General features: G+C 54.1%; 1 protein-coding gene across 1 annotated transcript; it reads right to left on the bottom strand.

Moving 5' to 3' along the window:
* Nucleotides 1–4,759: 4,759 nt before the first annotated feature.
* LOC309376161 (cdc42 effector protein 2-like) lies at nt 4,760–16,520 on the bottom strand. The gene is made up of 2 exons (XM_081922390.1): nt 16,060–16,520; nt 4,760–5,910 (listed from the first exon to the last, which is right to left on the bottom strand). The coding sequence occupies exon 2, from the start codon at nt 5,630–5,632 to the stop codon at nt 4,973–4,975; it is 660 nt and encodes a 219-aa protein (XP_081778516.1). The 5' UTR covers nt 5,633–5,910; nt 16,060–16,520; the 3' UTR covers nt 4,760–4,972.
* Between the last annotated feature and the right edge of the window lie 407 nt (nt 16,521–16,927).

The following is a 16,927-nucleotide window of genomic DNA, read 5'->3' as shown; positions in this document are numbered from 1 at the left end:
AGCCTTGGAGAAATGGGTATATTCCCCGGGGCGGTCCCCCTCTATATTGCCGTTTAATATCAGCAGTTCCCTCCGTCTGGCAGCCTGCACTAAGCAGAGACCTGGGAAATTACTTCTACTATCTTTGGACAGTCGTGTCGCACCAATATCCGTCTGTTCTTCAGGGTCCATAAATTGGTTGAAATGAGTGTATAGACTGTTGTCATCTGTTCCTATACGAGCGTTGAAGTCTCCACACACAATAGTCAGGGCAGACGGGTAGGTAGATTCGAGAGGCTCTAAAAACGCCTCTAGCTCAGCCCATGTAGCCTTGACAACGGGGTTTTTTTGGCCTGGGGGAATATAGACATTGACCAGCAAGAGAGTAGTTCTCTTGAAGCTAAGTAGAGCGGCTGTTGCTAAAGAATTGCAGCTTCAAATATTAGCTTCCCTAAACAGGGCTGCCTTCAGATGTCTTCTAAATGTCAGATAGCTGCTTATTTCCTTGACATCTGGCGGGAGGGCGTTCCACAGGGCGGGCGCCACCACCGAGAAGGCCCTCTGCCTGGTTCCCTGCAGCCTCACTTCTCGCAGGGAGGGAACCGCCAGAAGGCCCTCGGAAGATGGACCCTGGTGTCCAGGGTGGAGACGCTCCTTCAGGTCTACTGGGCCTTTGAGGCCATTTAGGGCTTTCAAGGTCAGCACCAACACTTTGAATTGTGCAAAGCTCTGGTGGCCCCCCAGCGATGAGGCTTCCGCCGCTACTCCTCCATTTGCAGGGAGCCCAACGAGAGCCACAAGAAGCCTATGATTCTGTGCCCTTGGCTGGGTGCTGAAAAATGGATGCTTGGCCACCTGGAGGTGGTGGCAGGGAAAGAGAGACTGGCAGTGGGCAACTTAGCCTCTTCTGCCCCCCCCCTTGTGCAGGGAGTGCAGGCTAGCCTGACCCTCTGCTGCTGCGGGTGGTGAGCCCCTTCTTTGCCTCGGTGGAGAAAGGCACCAGGCTCCCCACCCAGCCTTGGCTCCGGTTGCACCCAGAGATGTCTCCCTGGGGAGCCTGGCTCTGATCTCCTTATTTGGCAAGAGGCAAAGGATGGCGGTGGGGGGCTCTCTGGACTGCCTCCGGCAGATTCTTCTTTGGCGATCCCTCCTAGCCAAGTAAGATTGTCTTCCGTAAACACAGTTTTAACAATGAGTCCTTAAGCGACTGTGGAGGCCAGTTCTGGATCCACACGTCCTTCCACCGTGGGGACATTGGTTTCCAGGTGGGAGTTGACCCTATTGAGGGTTTGCCAGGCATGCCTTCCTCTTAGCACGTTTCTCCCTTGTGTCCTGAGTTCGAGTGTCTTCAAAGCCCAGGACACCTTTGGTCAAGGCTGTTCTCCAACTGGAGCGCTCACAGGCCAGTGTTTCCCAATTGTTGGTGTTAATACTACATTTTTAAAGATTTGCCTTGAGACAGTCTTTAAACCTCTTTTGCTGACCATCAGCATTACGCTTTCCATTTTTAAGTAATTGCTTTGGAAGACAATCATCAGGCATCTGAAGCACATGACCAGTCCAGCGAAGCCGATGTTGAAGAATCATTGCTTCGACATTGGTGATCTGTGCTTCTTCCAGTACCCTGGGGTGGGGAGGGTGTCACATAACTGGCCCCAGCCCCAAGGGGGCAACCACAGGAAGGGGCAGCCCACAAGAGAGCCCTGGCAAGCTGGAGGCCAGGATGCTACCTCTGGGTGGGTGGAGGCAAAGGGTTAACCCCCAGCACCAGCCTAGGAGAAGGGGGTGTGGGCTGACAGGCAGCAGCTGGAGGCCATGATGGCCGCTGACTTGGATGGCTTTGAAACAGGAAGAGACAAATTTAAGGATGGCTCCTCACCACACAGCTGGAAGCATTAATGAATCCCAGATGCTGGAAACTAGAGGGGAGTTTCTTGTGGGTTTCCCTTAACGGGCATTTAATTAGCTACTGGGTCCCTCCCCCTCTATTCCTATGGTCAGTGGTATCACTTGTCCAGGACCACTCTCTCTTGCACCCTCACTTCCATACTTGGTTTCCCAGACTCGCTTTCTGAATTTGCAACCTGGCGGCTGATTGCTCAGCAAACCCTCCTGCTTGACTCTGGCTGTCACAGAAGAAAGGGTTAATGTGCTGCCTCCTCGCTGGATAAGTGGGCAGATGCCGCCGCCTGGTGGCTGCAGGAGGTGCTGCATAGGCCTCTTCCATTCTGGCTCAGGAAGAAAAAACTCTCAGCACCTTCAACTGTGTCAGGCCCCCCCCCACCCCCAAATCAAGCAAGTGTCGGGGTGCAGGGAAGGTTTGCACAAAGGAACGGAAGGGCGGCTCTGAGGCAGAGTGTCACTAGATGCTGGGGACACTTAAGGCCAGGCGCCTCAATTTTTCTAATGCAAAGCACATCCTCCTGACCGTCGGGTAACAGATGGGATCGCCCAGGCACAGAAGAGGAAGCAGCGAACCCTTTCTCTTTTCCACGCAGGCCTGAGGAAAATCCCATTTCCGGATCCAGGGTTAATTTCCCCTTCCACACCTGCTACAGACCCCTTTAATTATCAGCCCAAACACCTGATGGAATTTGCATTTAAAAAGAAAAACGTTTTTAAGCAATGCAAGCAGCCAGTGGGGTTCCCCACCAATTGGTACTGGGATCCTTTATTCATGATCGGTCTGAAGGTGGCAGGTAACTCCAAACTATTTGCAACTGGAATAAAAGCAGACTGGGAGGGGCGCTCCGCGCTGCACAGATGTCTGGCAGAGCAGACGGGGAGCTGCCCTGTGACCCGGGACTGGGCCAAGGTGATGCTCACTGGGGCAAAATAAGCCCATTGTACAGGTTCCTGGGAGACCATCACTGTATGAGATCTTGGGGTCACAGTGGACAGCTCAGGAAAAGCATAAACCCCGAGTGCAGCAGCTTTGAACAAGGCTAATTTCGTATTAAGGAGCATTAGGGAAGGGACAAAAATAAGACTGCCAGTATGATATGGTTCCTCGCCATCCTGGGGCAAAGTGAGTGGGGGGCCACCCAGTTCTTCCTGGGCCCGTTGTTGTTCAATGTCTGTCTAAATAACTTGGATGAAGGAATTGAGGGGATGCTCATCAAATTTGCAGAAGACACCAAACTGGGAGGGGGGGGGTAGCTAATGCCGGGGAAGACAGGATCAGAATTCAAAATGACCTTAACAGATTGGAGAACTGGGTGCAAGCTAACAGAATGATTTCCAGTAGGGACAAAAGTAAAGAACCTTAGACAGGAACACTTAGGCAGGAAGAACCAGATGCACCAATATAGGATGGGGGACACCTGGCTCACTAGCAGGACATGTGGAAAGGATCCCAGGGTCTTGGTGGACCACAAGCTGAACATGAGTCCACAGGGTGAGGCAGCAGCAAAAAAGCCCAAATGCTGGAAGTCCAGTGTCCAGATCATGGGAAGTAATAGTCCCACTCTATTCTGCCTTGATCAGACCACACCTGGAATACTGTGTCCAGTTCTGGGCGCCACAATTAAAGGAGGAACACGTGCAGAGGAGGGTGACCAAGATGGTCAAGGGCCAGGAAACCAAGCCTGATGAGGAGCGGTTGAGGGTGTTGGGTATGTTTAGCCTGGTAAGAGACTGAGATGGAGATATCTACAGTGAAACTCGAAAAATTAGAATATCGTGGAAGAGTTCATTTATTTCAGTAATTCAACTTAAAAGGTGAAACTAATATATGAGATCGACTCATGCCATGCAAAGCGAGATAGGTTTCTACTTCTCAGAGGTCCAATCTTGCTCAATTTGCAATCCTTGTTTTGCTGATTTCCGTGAATATTCTAATTTTCTGAGATTGTTAATTTGGGGTTTTCATCAGCTGTACGCCATGATCATCGCAATGATAACAAATCAAGGCTCGACATATCTCACTTTGCATGGCATGAGTCTATCTCATATATTAGTTTCACCTTTCAAGTTGAATTACGGAAATAAAGGAACTTTCCCACGATATTCTAATTTTTCGAGTTTCACCTGTAGAGGCCTGTCCCATGGAAGAGGGAGCAAGCTTGTTTTCCCCAGCTCCAGGCTTCAGGTTACAAGGAAGGAGATTCTGACCAAACCCTGGGAAGAGCTTTCTGGCAGCAAGAGGTGTTCCACAGTGGAACGGTCTCCCTTGTGGGGTTGTGGCCTCTCCTTCCTCAGAGGTTTTGAAGCAGAGGCTGGAGGGCCACCTGTCAGGGAAGCCTGAGCTGAGATTCCTGCATTGCAAGGGGCTGGACTAGAGGACCCTTGGGGGTCCCTTACAACTCTACCATTCTATGATGATGCCCTGAAACAAATCTTATTACGTTGGAATGCTTTGAGCACGTCTGTAGACCTGAGAAAGGGGCCACCCAAGCGACGAGGGGCTGGAGCACTTTCCCTTTGAGGCAAGAGGACAGTATTTAATGCACAGAATCCACTGTCCCAAAACATCACTCTGGTTCCAATATAGGATGCCATCAAAATAAAACAATCATGGTGACAGGGGAGGTCTGTCCAGTGGCTCATAAGTCACGATAGCTATGCAGAACCTCTATATTCAGAGGCAGTCTATCTCCACATAGCAGATGCTGGAGTGGGGGAGCCTGTTGCCTTCGTGTCCTGTGGCTGGGCCAGGTGACCTTGGCCTGAAGGGGCAGCTGCAAGGTGGTGCCTCCTTGCCGTCCCCTGGGTGGGACCTGGCGTGGTTGGAGCCGCTTCTCCTCTGGCTTTGCAGAAGGCAACAGGAGCTGGCTGCCCCCCACTCTCTTTCAGCAAAGACCCCCCTCAATTCGGCTCCTGGGCAAGCCCCTGCCTCTCCTTGCTGCCTGCCTGGGCCCTTGAGCAGGCAAATGGGGCTGCCTCTCCTCGTCACCCCAGGACCCCGCAGGTCCAGCCCCTCTGGGGACGTTGAGCAGGAAGGCCGCAGCCACACCGGTGGAGCTGGGGAGGGGCGCGTGGGCAGGCGGATGCTCTACAGGTCTTTGGGCACAGGCCGCTGGTATTCCTCCATGATGCGCAGGACGTCATCCAAGATGGAGGGGCCCAGGTCCAGGTCCAGGCGCAGCAGGGACTCCGAGCGAGGCAGGGGGGCTGCTCCCCCACAGGGGCACTCCTGGCTGCTCACTGTGCGGTACCCGCTGTCCCCCACAAAACAGCCGCCTTCTGGTGGGGGAGCAGAGAAGGAGACGGAAGAGGCCAGCGGCTCGTAGTGAGGGCCAGCCACGGCGAAGGAGAGGCCCTCGGCGGCGCTGGCACAGCCCACCGACATGGAGCGCCCCTGCCCCCCGCCGCTGGGCATCTCCTCCAGGTGGAGGCGGGGGGGCTTGGGGGGCGCCTGGTCCTGGGCGCCGCTGAAGGCGGGCAGGGAGACGGCGCTCTTCAGGAGGGTGCGGTAGCCGCCCCCCGGGGAGCCCCCACAGCGGCCCAGGCGGGGCAGCAGGTCGTACTTGCCCTGCAGGAAGGAGAGCTCCCCAAACATGTCGCCCTCCCCGTCCAGGCCGATGTGGGCGCTGTGGCGGAAGTCGCCCAGTGGGGGGCTGATCATGTCGCTGGAGAGCACGTCCCGGAGGCGCAGCTTCCGGCCCCGCTTGGGGGTCGAGGTCTTCAGGTAGATGGGGGTCTTGGCTGGCATCTCTGGAGGGCGCAGGGAGTGACCCTCAGCGGCTGGGCTGGCTGCGCCCTCAGGTCAAAGGCTGCTGCTCTCGGCCTCCACTCTTCTCCCAAGAGGCTCCTCGGAAGGCCAGCTGATGACGTGGCTGGGAGAGGGGCCTTTTCTCACAGGACTGGCAGGTGCCCCTTCCAGGGCCACCGGAAGACGGCGGCGGCTCCTCCTCTGTGGCGCCAGACACCTTTCTTGGGCCTGGAGCTCCTCTGCTCAGCTGCCCATTGCCCTGGGAGGCATTTTGAGCCCTGTGGGAGGAGCAAACAGGCACAGGTGAGCCTGGCAGAGGCCATAGGGATCTCTCGCCAGTGCCAATCTGCACACCCATCCCCTTCCTTGTGGCTTTCTGGTTGGGGGACATTCCCAGGCCAGGGGTCCATGCTCCACATCCTGCTCTCATCCCTGCCAGCAAAATCTAGGCAGCCACATCGATCTGCCCAGGCTGGGCAAGGAGGGGGTGGGAAGCAAGATGCTGGGCAGGGGAGGCACAGGCCTGACTCTTCTCCCAGCAAATCTGGGGCTGAGCCCTGCTATGGGGAGAGTAGGGGTGTGGGTGGTGCTGTGGTCCAAACCACTCAGCCTCTTAGGCTTGCTGATCGGAAGGTTGGTGGTTCCAATCCCCGCAATGGGGTGAGCTCTGTCCCAGCTCTTGCCAACCTAGCAGTTTGAAAGCATGCCAGTGCAAATAAATAGATAGGTACCGCTGTGGTGGGAAGGTACATGGCATTTCCGTGCACTCTGGCACTCATCACAGTCCTCCGTGCGCCAGTGGCGGTTTAGTCCTGCTGGCCACATGACCCAGAAAGCTGCCTGTGGACAAACGCCGGCAACCTCGGCCTGAAAGCGAGATGAGTGCCGCACCCCATAAGTCGCCTTTGACTAGACTTAGCCATCAGGGGTCCTTTAGCTTTGCCTATGGGGAGAGTGGAGGCTGCTGGTTTCTAAGGCTCCCCTCCCAGCCAGTCAGTTGAGGAAGAAAGCCAGCCAAAGCACAGCCCCCCCCCCGACCTCTGGTGCCCAGCCAAGGGTCATGACCTGCCCTGCTCTGAGGCTGGAGCCAGACTCAGGTCCCCAGAGGGCTCCTCAGGCCAAGAGGCCCCAGCAGGAGCCCAGGGCAGAGGAGGGTGAGCTTGGCCTTTCGGTGTGGCCTGGAGCTGGCAGGGAGGGAGGCGAAGGGCTTCCTTCCCCCAGTGGGACAGAGAGTCCTGCCGCCTCCGGCCGCTGGGCTGCTCTGCCAGGTAGCAAAAGCTGCTTGCCTCAGCCTCGTACCCTCAAAGGGCCGGGAGGGCAAGGAGCGCTGACCCCCCCAAAGGTCCGGGTGAGCAGCCTGCTGTCCTTGCAAGGAGCCGCTGTGGATTCTTATTGCTGTTTGGGATTGAAATCGTAAAATACGGAGGGGGGGATGTTAATGAACTGCTGTGTGCAAATGCCTCAAATGAGCAGGCAGGCAAACAAGGACGTCCGTCCCCTCTTTCTCCCTCACCCCCCGGAGAGGCTGAGAGGTTATCCAAGGAGGAGGTCAAGGGAAGAGCTGGAGGGAGACCCCCGAGGAATGGTGCATCAGACCAAGGTCAGGGCCAGGGTCACACACACACCCCGGCTGACCCCAGATGCGTTTGGAATGATTTATGGACCCACTTGGCCCAAAGCACTTCAGCCGCAGCAGCAGCAGCTGAGATCAAGAGTGCAGCAGCCAAGCAGGAAAACTGTCCTGCCTGTCCAAGGGGGTCAACAAGCAGGGAAAGTAGCAGCCATGAATAACCTGCCGCCAGGTGACTGGGGCACAGGGAACCTCTTTGCCAGCTGGCTCAGGGGAAAAGCATCTCTCCTCACTCGACCCCAGTGCCAAGGCTGCTCCCCTGGGGCTCCCCACAGAGCCCCCTGCTCCCCCAGAAGACAGGCAGACCTCAGAGATTCCCCGGAGGTACAGGTATGGCAGCACCCAGAAACAAGCAGTCTCCTGCTCTGCAAAGGGCACCCTGGCAACTCAGAAGTGCACCCAATGTTGGAAATGTAAAGAAAATGAAGGAACATTCTTCCACCTCTGGTGGACTTGCCCTAAAGTGAAGGCCTTCTGGGAAATGATATATAATGAGTTGAAAAAGGTGTTTAAGTATACCTTTACCAAGAAACCAGAGGCCTTTCTTTTGGGCATTGTCGACCAGAAGGTGTTAAAGAAAGATAGAACATTTTTTATGTACGCAACAACAGCAGCAAGGATACTACTCGCTAAGAACTGGAAAACTCAAGATCTACCCACACTGGAAGAATGGCAGATGCAACTGATGGACTATATGCAACTGGCGGAGATGACTGGCAGAATCCGAGACCTGGGAGAAGAAAGGATCGAAGAAGACTGGAAGAAATTCAAGACCTACCTGCAGAAATATTGTGACTTAGTGGAATGTTAAGAAGGATGCTTGGTTATAAATAATTGGCCATCATTAAAATAGATTAAGAATTGAGGAGAAGAGAGATTAAGAGAAGCAATTAGTAGGAGAATTATTTTACTGTATTTAAGCATGTGGTTATAGATTTGGAAATAAGATGATAATTTGCTTGACAAAATTTATTAAAGATGTAAATGGGAGCGGGAGACATGAGGAAGCTCAAGAATATTATGAAACTTTGTTAAAACAAAGCAATAATGTTTATTATTATTGTATTTTCTTTCTAAAAACCTTAATAAATATTTATATATATATAAAAAAAGAAGTGCACCCAAGGGCCGCTCCTCCTCAGGAGTCGGGAACCCACCAATCTCCAATGGCAAGGAGGAGGAGGAGGAGGAGGAGGAGGAGAGGAAGTCTCAGGGCTCTGCCAGCCAGCCGACCTGCCCCTCCCTCAGCCTCCTTGCCAGGGCTCAAGGGCAGCGCTCAGAGATGCCTCCCAGGCCAGCCCCAGAGCGGCACTTGCTCCCTTATGTAACAGGCTTATCGTGGAAATCAGTTTCCTCTGCCCTTCTTCTGATCTTGCTCTCTGAATAGCCGCTCCCCGACAAATCCCAAGTCTGGATGAGGCCCTGGCTCCTCTGGCAAGTGGCACAAAACAAGGAGAGGAGGAGGAGGACAAGCCCTCTGGAGTTTCTGCCCCTCCCAAGCACCACCCCTCCCCAAGGGGGCAGGCAAGGCTTGACCCCTTCCCCAACATCCTGCACATCTCTGGATACGTGTGTGGGGAAGGGTGCGTTCGCCAAAGGAGGCCTGACCTCACCACAAACTCCTGCCCAAAGTTGGCCACCTGACAGCAACGCCTTCCAACGAGCCCCTTCCCCATGCAAGGCTCACCTGCGGAGCCAGAGAGAGATGGGGAGAGAGACGACCGAGTGTCCAAGCCCTGAGCATCTCCACATGTGAACCGAGAAGAGCAGCAGGGGTCTGTGGGGGCTGGGAAATGCGCCACCTCTGCTCTGCTTTCGCCCAGATGTTTTGGATGACAACTCCCAGCCGCCCGGCTGGCATGGGGCCAACAGGGGCGGGGGGGGGCGGGGGGGAGGCAAACAACATCCGGAGGGCAGGAAGTCAAGGAGTCCAAGGACCAGAGGAGATGGTGTGGTTGCTGTTTCTGCCCCCCCCCCCCCGCTAGCTAAACCTCCTTGCAAGGGTCTTGTGAAGGGGACCCCCTCCCTCCTGCTTCCTGCCCGCCTGCCAACCCCTTTTCCCTCCTTGCACCCAGGGCTGAGTCCCACACCCCCATCTCTCGCCTGCTGCCCTGCTTCTTGGCAGGCTCCCCACCCTCCCAGCTCCATCCTCCGAGGGTTGCACTTGCCTGGAGCTGCCCAGCACCTTCTTGCTCTGCGCTACACCGGGGGAGCCTTTGAGAACACCCAGCCCCAGTCCGAGGAGGAGTCTGAGCCGGCCTCTGACGCAAAGCCAAAGCCCAGCTTAGGCCGCCTCGTTCCCCCCCCTCCCCAGGGGCTGCAGACAGGCGCTCCGCCCAGCCCAGCCCAGCCAGCGCAGAGAGGCTCTGTCCACATGGAGGGAGAAGAAGAAAACATCGCCCCTTTGCTGCACAAATCAATGGCAGCAAGCTGGTCTCCCCCTGGCCCTGGGGAGAAGCAGGAAGGGACAGGATGTGGCAGCTGGTCCAAGAGGCCAAAGGGCTACAGCGGAAGAAGCACAGGCCAGAGAGAGAGAGAGAGAGAGAGAGAGAGAGAGAGAGAGAGAGCAGGAAAAGTATATAAGGTTATGCAGGGCCTAGAGAAAGTGGAGGGAGAAAAAAAATTCCCACTCTCTCCTACAGTGCTGGGTTTACATATAAGCTAAACAGGCTATAGGGACACAGGTGGTGCTGTGGTTTAAACCACAGAGCCTAGGACTTGCTGATCAGAAGGTCGGCGGTTCGAATCCCCGCAACGGGGTGAGCTCCCCTTGCTCGGTCCCTGCTCCTGCCAGCCTAGCAATTTGAAAGCACGTTGAAGTGCAAGTAGATAAATAGGTACCACTCCGGCGGGAAGGTAAACGGCGTTTCCGTGCGCTGCTCTGGTTCGCCAGAAGCGGCTTAGTCATGCTGGACACATGACCTGTACGCCGGCTCCCTTGGCCTGAAAGTGAGATGAGTGCCACAACCCCAGAGTCGGTCACGGCTGGACCTAATGGTCAGGGGTCCCTTTACATTTACCTAGATTAGGGCCCCACTCTCTACTGAGGCCCCCCAAATTTTTTTAAAGAAAAAACAACATTGGATGTACATTTCCAAAATATAAGGTAACAAATAAAATAAAACCTACATCCAGCAACAGTGTTTTGTGTTGTGTAGGCTCCTTTGATGTAGGGAATGTTATTAATATTAATTAATTAATATTTATAACAAGATATTATGGGCTGTCCCATGAATCTGCTGGATGGAATAGTGGAAGAACGTTGCCTCAGGAGAGTGAGGGAAATTCTCAGGGATGATTATTCATACCCTGGCCGGCACTTTCTTGATCTCCTGCCCTCAGGCAGAAGATAGAGAAGCATGATTAGTTGCACCAACAGGGTAAAGAACAGCTTCTATCCGTGGGCTGTTAGGCTGTTAAATGAAAAGATAACAACAGGGCAACTGACTTTTGGGTTTTGTGGGTGTGCGTCAGTAAACGAGGGGAATTAAGACTAAGAAAGCGGAGTGGGGGGTGCTTGTGTAATCTCACTATATACAAGTTGTACAAGTGACAATAAACTATTTCAATAATATACTTGTTCTTAATTGTTTTTCACTATTAATATGCTTCTTCTTAATTGTATTTCAGTTGAACAATTACTTTGATAAAATACACATTTTGTGATGTGCAAACGGCTTGAGATGCCTATGAGGTCCATCAATGACCATCTAGGATATATTCAACACAAAAACCAGCAACAATTTGTTGCTGACAAAGGACAGCTGGACATAGAAAGGGCCTCATTCCCTTCAGGAGCTGGGGGCCGCATCAAACCTAAGTCCGGCCCTGCTCTTCCAACACCAACAGAAGCCGAATTTTGGACGATTCAGGACAGAAAAGTCCTTCTTCAGGCAGAGCAAGGCCCTAGATGGCTTGAAGACGGAGGGCGATGGAGGCCGTCTCACCATGGCTCTGTTCTGCCTCCGCAGTGAGAGGCAGCGAAGCCACAGGAGGGGAGGGGGGTCTCTCTTTCTTAGCATTCCCCTCGGGGCACCTGGCTATTACTACTACTTGTGACTTATTCCATTTGTATACTGCCCTGTACCTGCAGGTCTCAGGGCCCTTCACAGGAGGAAAAACACAACGTGAAAACACAAAATGCATAATCAAAATAAAAACAGGAACAACCCAATAACCCCCAAAGGCCTGGTTAAAGAGGGACATTTTTGACTGGCGCTTCTGAGAGAGCAGGATGCTGGACTGGGTGGGCTGCTGGCCGTTGTCCTTCTGCTCTTGGACTGACTCTGCAGAGGGGTTCTCTGCTAGGAGCCTCCAAGGTGGGCGAGCTGGAGGGCCTGGCTTGAAAGCAGAGCATGGATATGGTGGGATTAGGAGATGAGAACCAGCAGAACCCTCCAGAGGAAGCGCAAGGCAGGACCCTGTCAAATCTCAGGTGGTCAGGCCCCAAGGTCAGGCCCCCAAATTCATTTAGTACCAGGATGTACGGTCACCTCCCAACCAGGCCTAACACCCAGGGTGATGAAGATCTTGAGGTGGAACATGACTTTGACCGCCCTCTCCTAGAGAGCGACTGGCACATCCGTGTTCCAGCCACAACAGAGAGGTTGGGTTTTTAGACACCTCGGACGACTGTGGCCCAGAACAGTTGGTCACGGAAGCAACTGATGGGAGAGGATCGCGGGTTAATCTGAAGCTGCACCCAGGACCTCCTGTGAAACGTAAGCCTTGTGCAGCTGCCAGCTGGGAGCAGCCGGTCCCCAGCGCTGCGCAATTCAACGGATACTAAGTGGGAAATGGCCAAGATAGCCTGACAGAGTTCCATCTGAGGAAAGTTCCCAAAGATGAAGAAACTGGTAAAAAGGACCTTGCAAGGGAAAGCCAAGAGGGCCTCATATCTCCCAAATGCTTTGGGGTTATTTTTTTAAAAGCAGAACAATCAGACTTTAGCCCAAAGAATACTTTTGGGAAAGGTGCCTGTGGTTGGCCAAGCCCAGTCAAGGAAGTGACTGGAGGGCTGGGGGTCGACCCAGCAGGCAGCACTTCATTCTAGGGATCTGAGGAAAGGAATTGAAAGCACACCTGCCAACATCATAATGCCATTATGCAAATTCAGGGTGTGATTGCATTTGGAATAATATGTACAGCTCTGGTCGCCCACCTCAAAAGGGACATTGCAGGGCTGCAAAAAGGTTCAGAAAAGGGAGATGGAGCAACTATGATGAAAGGTTTCATAGAATCATAGAGTTGGAAGAGACCACAAGGGCCATTGAGTCCAACCCCCTGCCAAGCAGGAAACACCATCAGAGCACTCCTGACACATGGTTGTCAAGCCTCTGCTTAAAGACCTCCAAAGAAGGAGACTCCACCACACTCCTTGGCAGCAAATCCCACTGTCAAACAGCTCTTACTGTCAGGAAGTTCTTCCTAATGTTTAGGTGGAATCTTCTTTCTTGTAGTTTGGATCCATTGCTCTGTGTCCGCTTCTCTGGAGCAGCAGAAAACAACCTTTCCCCCTCCTCCATGTGACATCCTTTTATATATTTGAACATGGCTATCATATCACCACTTAACCTCCTCTTCTCCGGGCTAAACATGCCCATCTCCCTTAGCCGTTCCTCATAAGGCATCGTTTCCAGGCCTTTGACCATTTTGGTTGCCCTCCTCTGGACACGTTACAGTTTGTCAGTGTCCTTCTTGAACTGTGGTGCCCAGAACTGGACACAGTACTCCAGGTGAGGTCTGACCAGAGCAGAATACAGTGGCACTATTACTTCCCTTGATCTAGATGCTATACTCCTATTGATGCAGCCCAGTGCATCAGTGTTGGGGGTGGGTAGAAAAAAGCAGGCAAAGAGGTTCTGAAATGATGAATGATGTGGAGAACATGGAAGTCTGACTGTAAGCTCCCTGGGGCAGAGACTTGTCCCCTTGTACTTTGTAAGTACAAAAGCAATGACAAACCTGGGCAGCATCTTAAAAAGCAGAGACATCATCTTGCCAACAAAGGTCCGTATAGTTAAAGCTATGGTTTTCCCAGTAGTGATGTATGGAAGCAAGAGCTGGACCATAAAGAAGGCAGATCGCTGAAGAATGGATGCTTTTGAATTCTGGTGCTGGAGGAGACTCTTGAGAGTCCCATGGACTGCAAGAAGATCAAACGTATCCATTGTGAAGGAAATCAGCCCTGAGTGCTCAATGGAAGGACAGATCCTGAAGCTGAGGCTCCAATACTTTGGCCACATCACAAGAAGAGAAGACTCCCTGGAGAAGACCCTGATGTTGGGAAAGATGGAGGGCACAAGGAGACGGGGACGACAGAGGACGAGATGGTGGGACAGTGTTCTGGAAGCTACCAGCATGAGTTTGACCAAACTGTGGGAGGCAGTGGAAGACAGGAGTGCCTGGCGTGCTCCATTCCAGGGGGTCACAAAGAGGTGGACATGACTAAACGACTAAACAACAACAACTTTGTTACATGCCAGGCACAAGGAAAAGAAACAGCCCGGTAGTGTTCCCCGCTTGAACTGGGAGCTGCTGCTCTGCAAGGACTTGGGTAGGGGCTTCTCCCAGGCTGGCCACCAAAATGCCTTCTGCCTGGAGATACTGGCTCTGGGCCTGCCAGCCAGCTGGGTCCCCCGTCTGCAGGAGGGCCTGAGAGACCAGTACCCAAGGACAGAAGGCCAGGAAGCAGGAGGTGGAAAGTGCACCTGTGGCAGGAGCAGACTTAGGGGTGGAGAGAGAGGCCAGTCTTGTGCTGACAACCCCCTGTCCCCAGGCAGGAGCAGGCTGCTCCCAGGCACTCATCCTCCATGGAGAACGGGGAGTCCTATCAGAGCAACTCCGCATGCCAGCGAGGGCCCCTCCCCTCCTCCTGAAGCCATTCCCAGGCTGGCCTCTACCAGTGAAAGATGGGGGGGCACCACTCCCTCCATGCCCCCCTTGGTCTTGCCCAGGGCTCTCCTTCCTTTGCTTTGGGACTTTAGAAGGCAACTATTTAAACCATTTATTAAATTCAGGCATTCACCTGTGATGGATTAACCACGGTTAACCACGATTTGCTGGCTGCTCCAGAAGAAAAACATTTTTAAAAGCCAGATGCAAATGATGTTAAGAGTCAATCAATCTACTGGAAATCAGTAGCAACTATGCTTTGATTTGAAATGTCTTAAAGGCAGCTGGGCGGACCAGGCTGCAACCTGAACTGTGAGACAGGCTTGCCAGCAGCCAGAGTGCTAACCACTCTCTTGGCGTGGGGCAGAGGGGTCTGGGTTTGGGTGGTCTGGGCGGGCAGCTCCACCCACTGACTCCTGCAGCCAAAAGCCAGGCCACACCCTCCCTTTCGAGGAAGGGCAGCGCACACAGATTAGCCAGAACACTTTGCCCTGCGCTAATCAGCCCCAGGCAATAAAGCCTCTACGTTCCTGACCCATTTTCACCATAAGCCGATTCACAGCTATTTATAGTGCACACACACAAGGCTCCCAAGGTCGCCCGTCAATGGACTGTGTCCCCGCTGAGAGAGCAAGCACAGGCACTCAAATGCCCAGCCCAAAATGACCAGGGGAAGAGAGTGACTCCCCTTTAAAGGGGGCAGCATTTGGGACTTTCCAGCTAGGAGAAAAGGCAACCAAGAGGCTGCAGCATGACAGAAGTTTAAAAAATGGAGAAAGTGGATAAAGAACAGCTTTTCTCCCTCTCTCACAAGGCTAGAACTCACAGAAGAATCATAGAGCTGCAGACTTGGAAGGGACCCCAAGGGTCATCCAGTCCAACCCCCTGAAATGCAGGAACGTCAGCTCAAGCATCCCTGGCAGAGGCCACCTGACCTCTGCTTATAAAGCTTCACGGAAGGCGAGGCCACCACCTTCTGAGGGAGTCCGTCTCACTGCTCCTCATGGACACCAATGCAGTGGTGGAGCAAGCCATGTGCCCTGCACCCAGGGGCAGGGACAGCCAGGGCAGGGCGGTCCGTGGGGCCTCCAAGGAGTACGCCTGCCTCCTCCCATGTAGCTGCCCTACAGCTGGGGGGGGGGAGGCAACACAGTCTGCACGCACCCAAGCCACTACATCTCTCCCTTGAGAGACGCATGTCTCGGGCGCACTGCAGGCCCCACGGTGAGTACCGCCTGGCATTTTGTCACCCCTCTCAGTTGGGTCACCCAGGGCGGCCAGCCTCCCCTGCACCCCCCTTCCTCCTCCCCTGCAGCAATGAAGCTGAATGTTGCAAGATTCAGCTGAGATAAAAGCACTTATTCAGGCAGCGCATAAACTGGGGAATTTGGCTCCCACAGGAGGCGGTCCAGGCAACTCCCCGTTTTTGTGGGAGTTGCATTCCTGGTCCCCGTCTGCATCGGAGGAGCGTGCGTAAGCCTGCCCCACCCCGTTTTGGGGCCATGTCAATTGGGCGCGTGTAAAACGGTCACTGCCTGCAATAGGCATCAAACTTGGTTTCAAAAGAGGATTGCACGAATTCAGAGAGGGCTACCGAAGGCCACTAGCCGCGATGGCCAAGCTCTGCCTCCATGGTCAGAAGCAGCAACGCTCCCAAATCACAATTCCTGGAAAGCCCAGGGAGAGAGCAAGCTCTGGTGCTCGAATCCTGCTCGCAGGTTCCCATAGGCATCTGGTTGGCCCCTGTGAGACCAGGATGCTGGGGGCTTCGCAGGCCAGACTGTTGCCCCTATTTCTGCAGGTGCAGCCCCATCAACCCAGCGCTGCAGAGTATTCAAGCTTTGTGCTGCCCCAACGCAAGCACGCAGGCAGCACGGAACAAGGAGGAAAGTCTAGCACTTACCCGTCTAGGAGGACGAAGAGCAGAGCAGCAGGCTGGGCTGCCACCGTCAGAGGAGAGGGCAGCGACCGAGGTCTGCAGCTGGTGGCGAGATTGCCCACACGGCCGGGATCTTCAGCCTCCTGTCTTCAATGGGAGATGAGTGGCGTGTTCTTCTGCCTTTCTGAGCTCGGCTCTTTCCAGACCTAAGCAGCAGCAGAGGGTTAGTTTCAACGCTTGACATTCCTGGTGCCTGGAAGTGTGGGAAGCTGCCATTTCCAGGCCACGTATCCAAGCAAAAGGGGCAGGATCACACCCACCCACCCTCACCTGAGGACTGCCCCCTACACTACCTGCTGGTGTCAGCCCAGCCTACCCTCAGGGAGACATTGTGAGGAGCCAGCCTGGCAACCCAGGGACCGCAAGGTGTCCAGAGTGCCTCCGGCAGGGATGCTTCAAAAGATTAGACAAATTAAGAGAGAATAAGGCTAACCATGACTTCTTCCTTCTGGTCATCGCGTCTATGCACTCCCGCCAGTATCAAAGGCAGCATGCGTCTGAATACAAGTTGCTGGAGATGGCAAGCCCAAGGAGGAGGCTGGAGCATCAGTGCCCAAAGGACCCTGGACCAGGCAGGCCGGGTGCTGTTCTGATCCTCAGACGAAGGTACGCCAACGTCTGTGATGCTATGCCCTTGACGGAGGCTGCAGACCCACCCTCCTGGGCTCTCCCCAGCAGGCTGCTGGGGTTCTATCCTGGCCCCCACAGCAGCAACCAAGTTTGCCCGGGGGGGGGGGAGAGTTTTGGCCTAGACAAAAGCCCTCCTTCCTGCTCCACATTCTGCAGCCTCTCCTGGTCTGGCTGGAAGAGGTCCCATTCGCTTCCTTTCTTC

This window comes from Podarcis melisellensis (genome assembly GCF_964234715.1).
Source record: "Podarcis melisellensis genome assembly, chromosome: 8".
Lineage (NCBI taxonomy): Eukaryota > Metazoa > Chordata > Lepidosauria > Squamata > Lacertidae > Podarcis > Podarcis melisellensis.
Note: the sequence above shows the minus strand (reverse complement) of the source record. Positions and strands in the feature narration are given on the sequence as shown.

What these genes read in the sequence shown, in the direction of transcription:
- LOC309376161 (XM_081922390.1), bottom strand. Translation starts at nt 5,632, where the DNA reads ATGCCAGCCAAGACCCCCATCTACCTGAAGACCTCGACCCCCAAGCGG.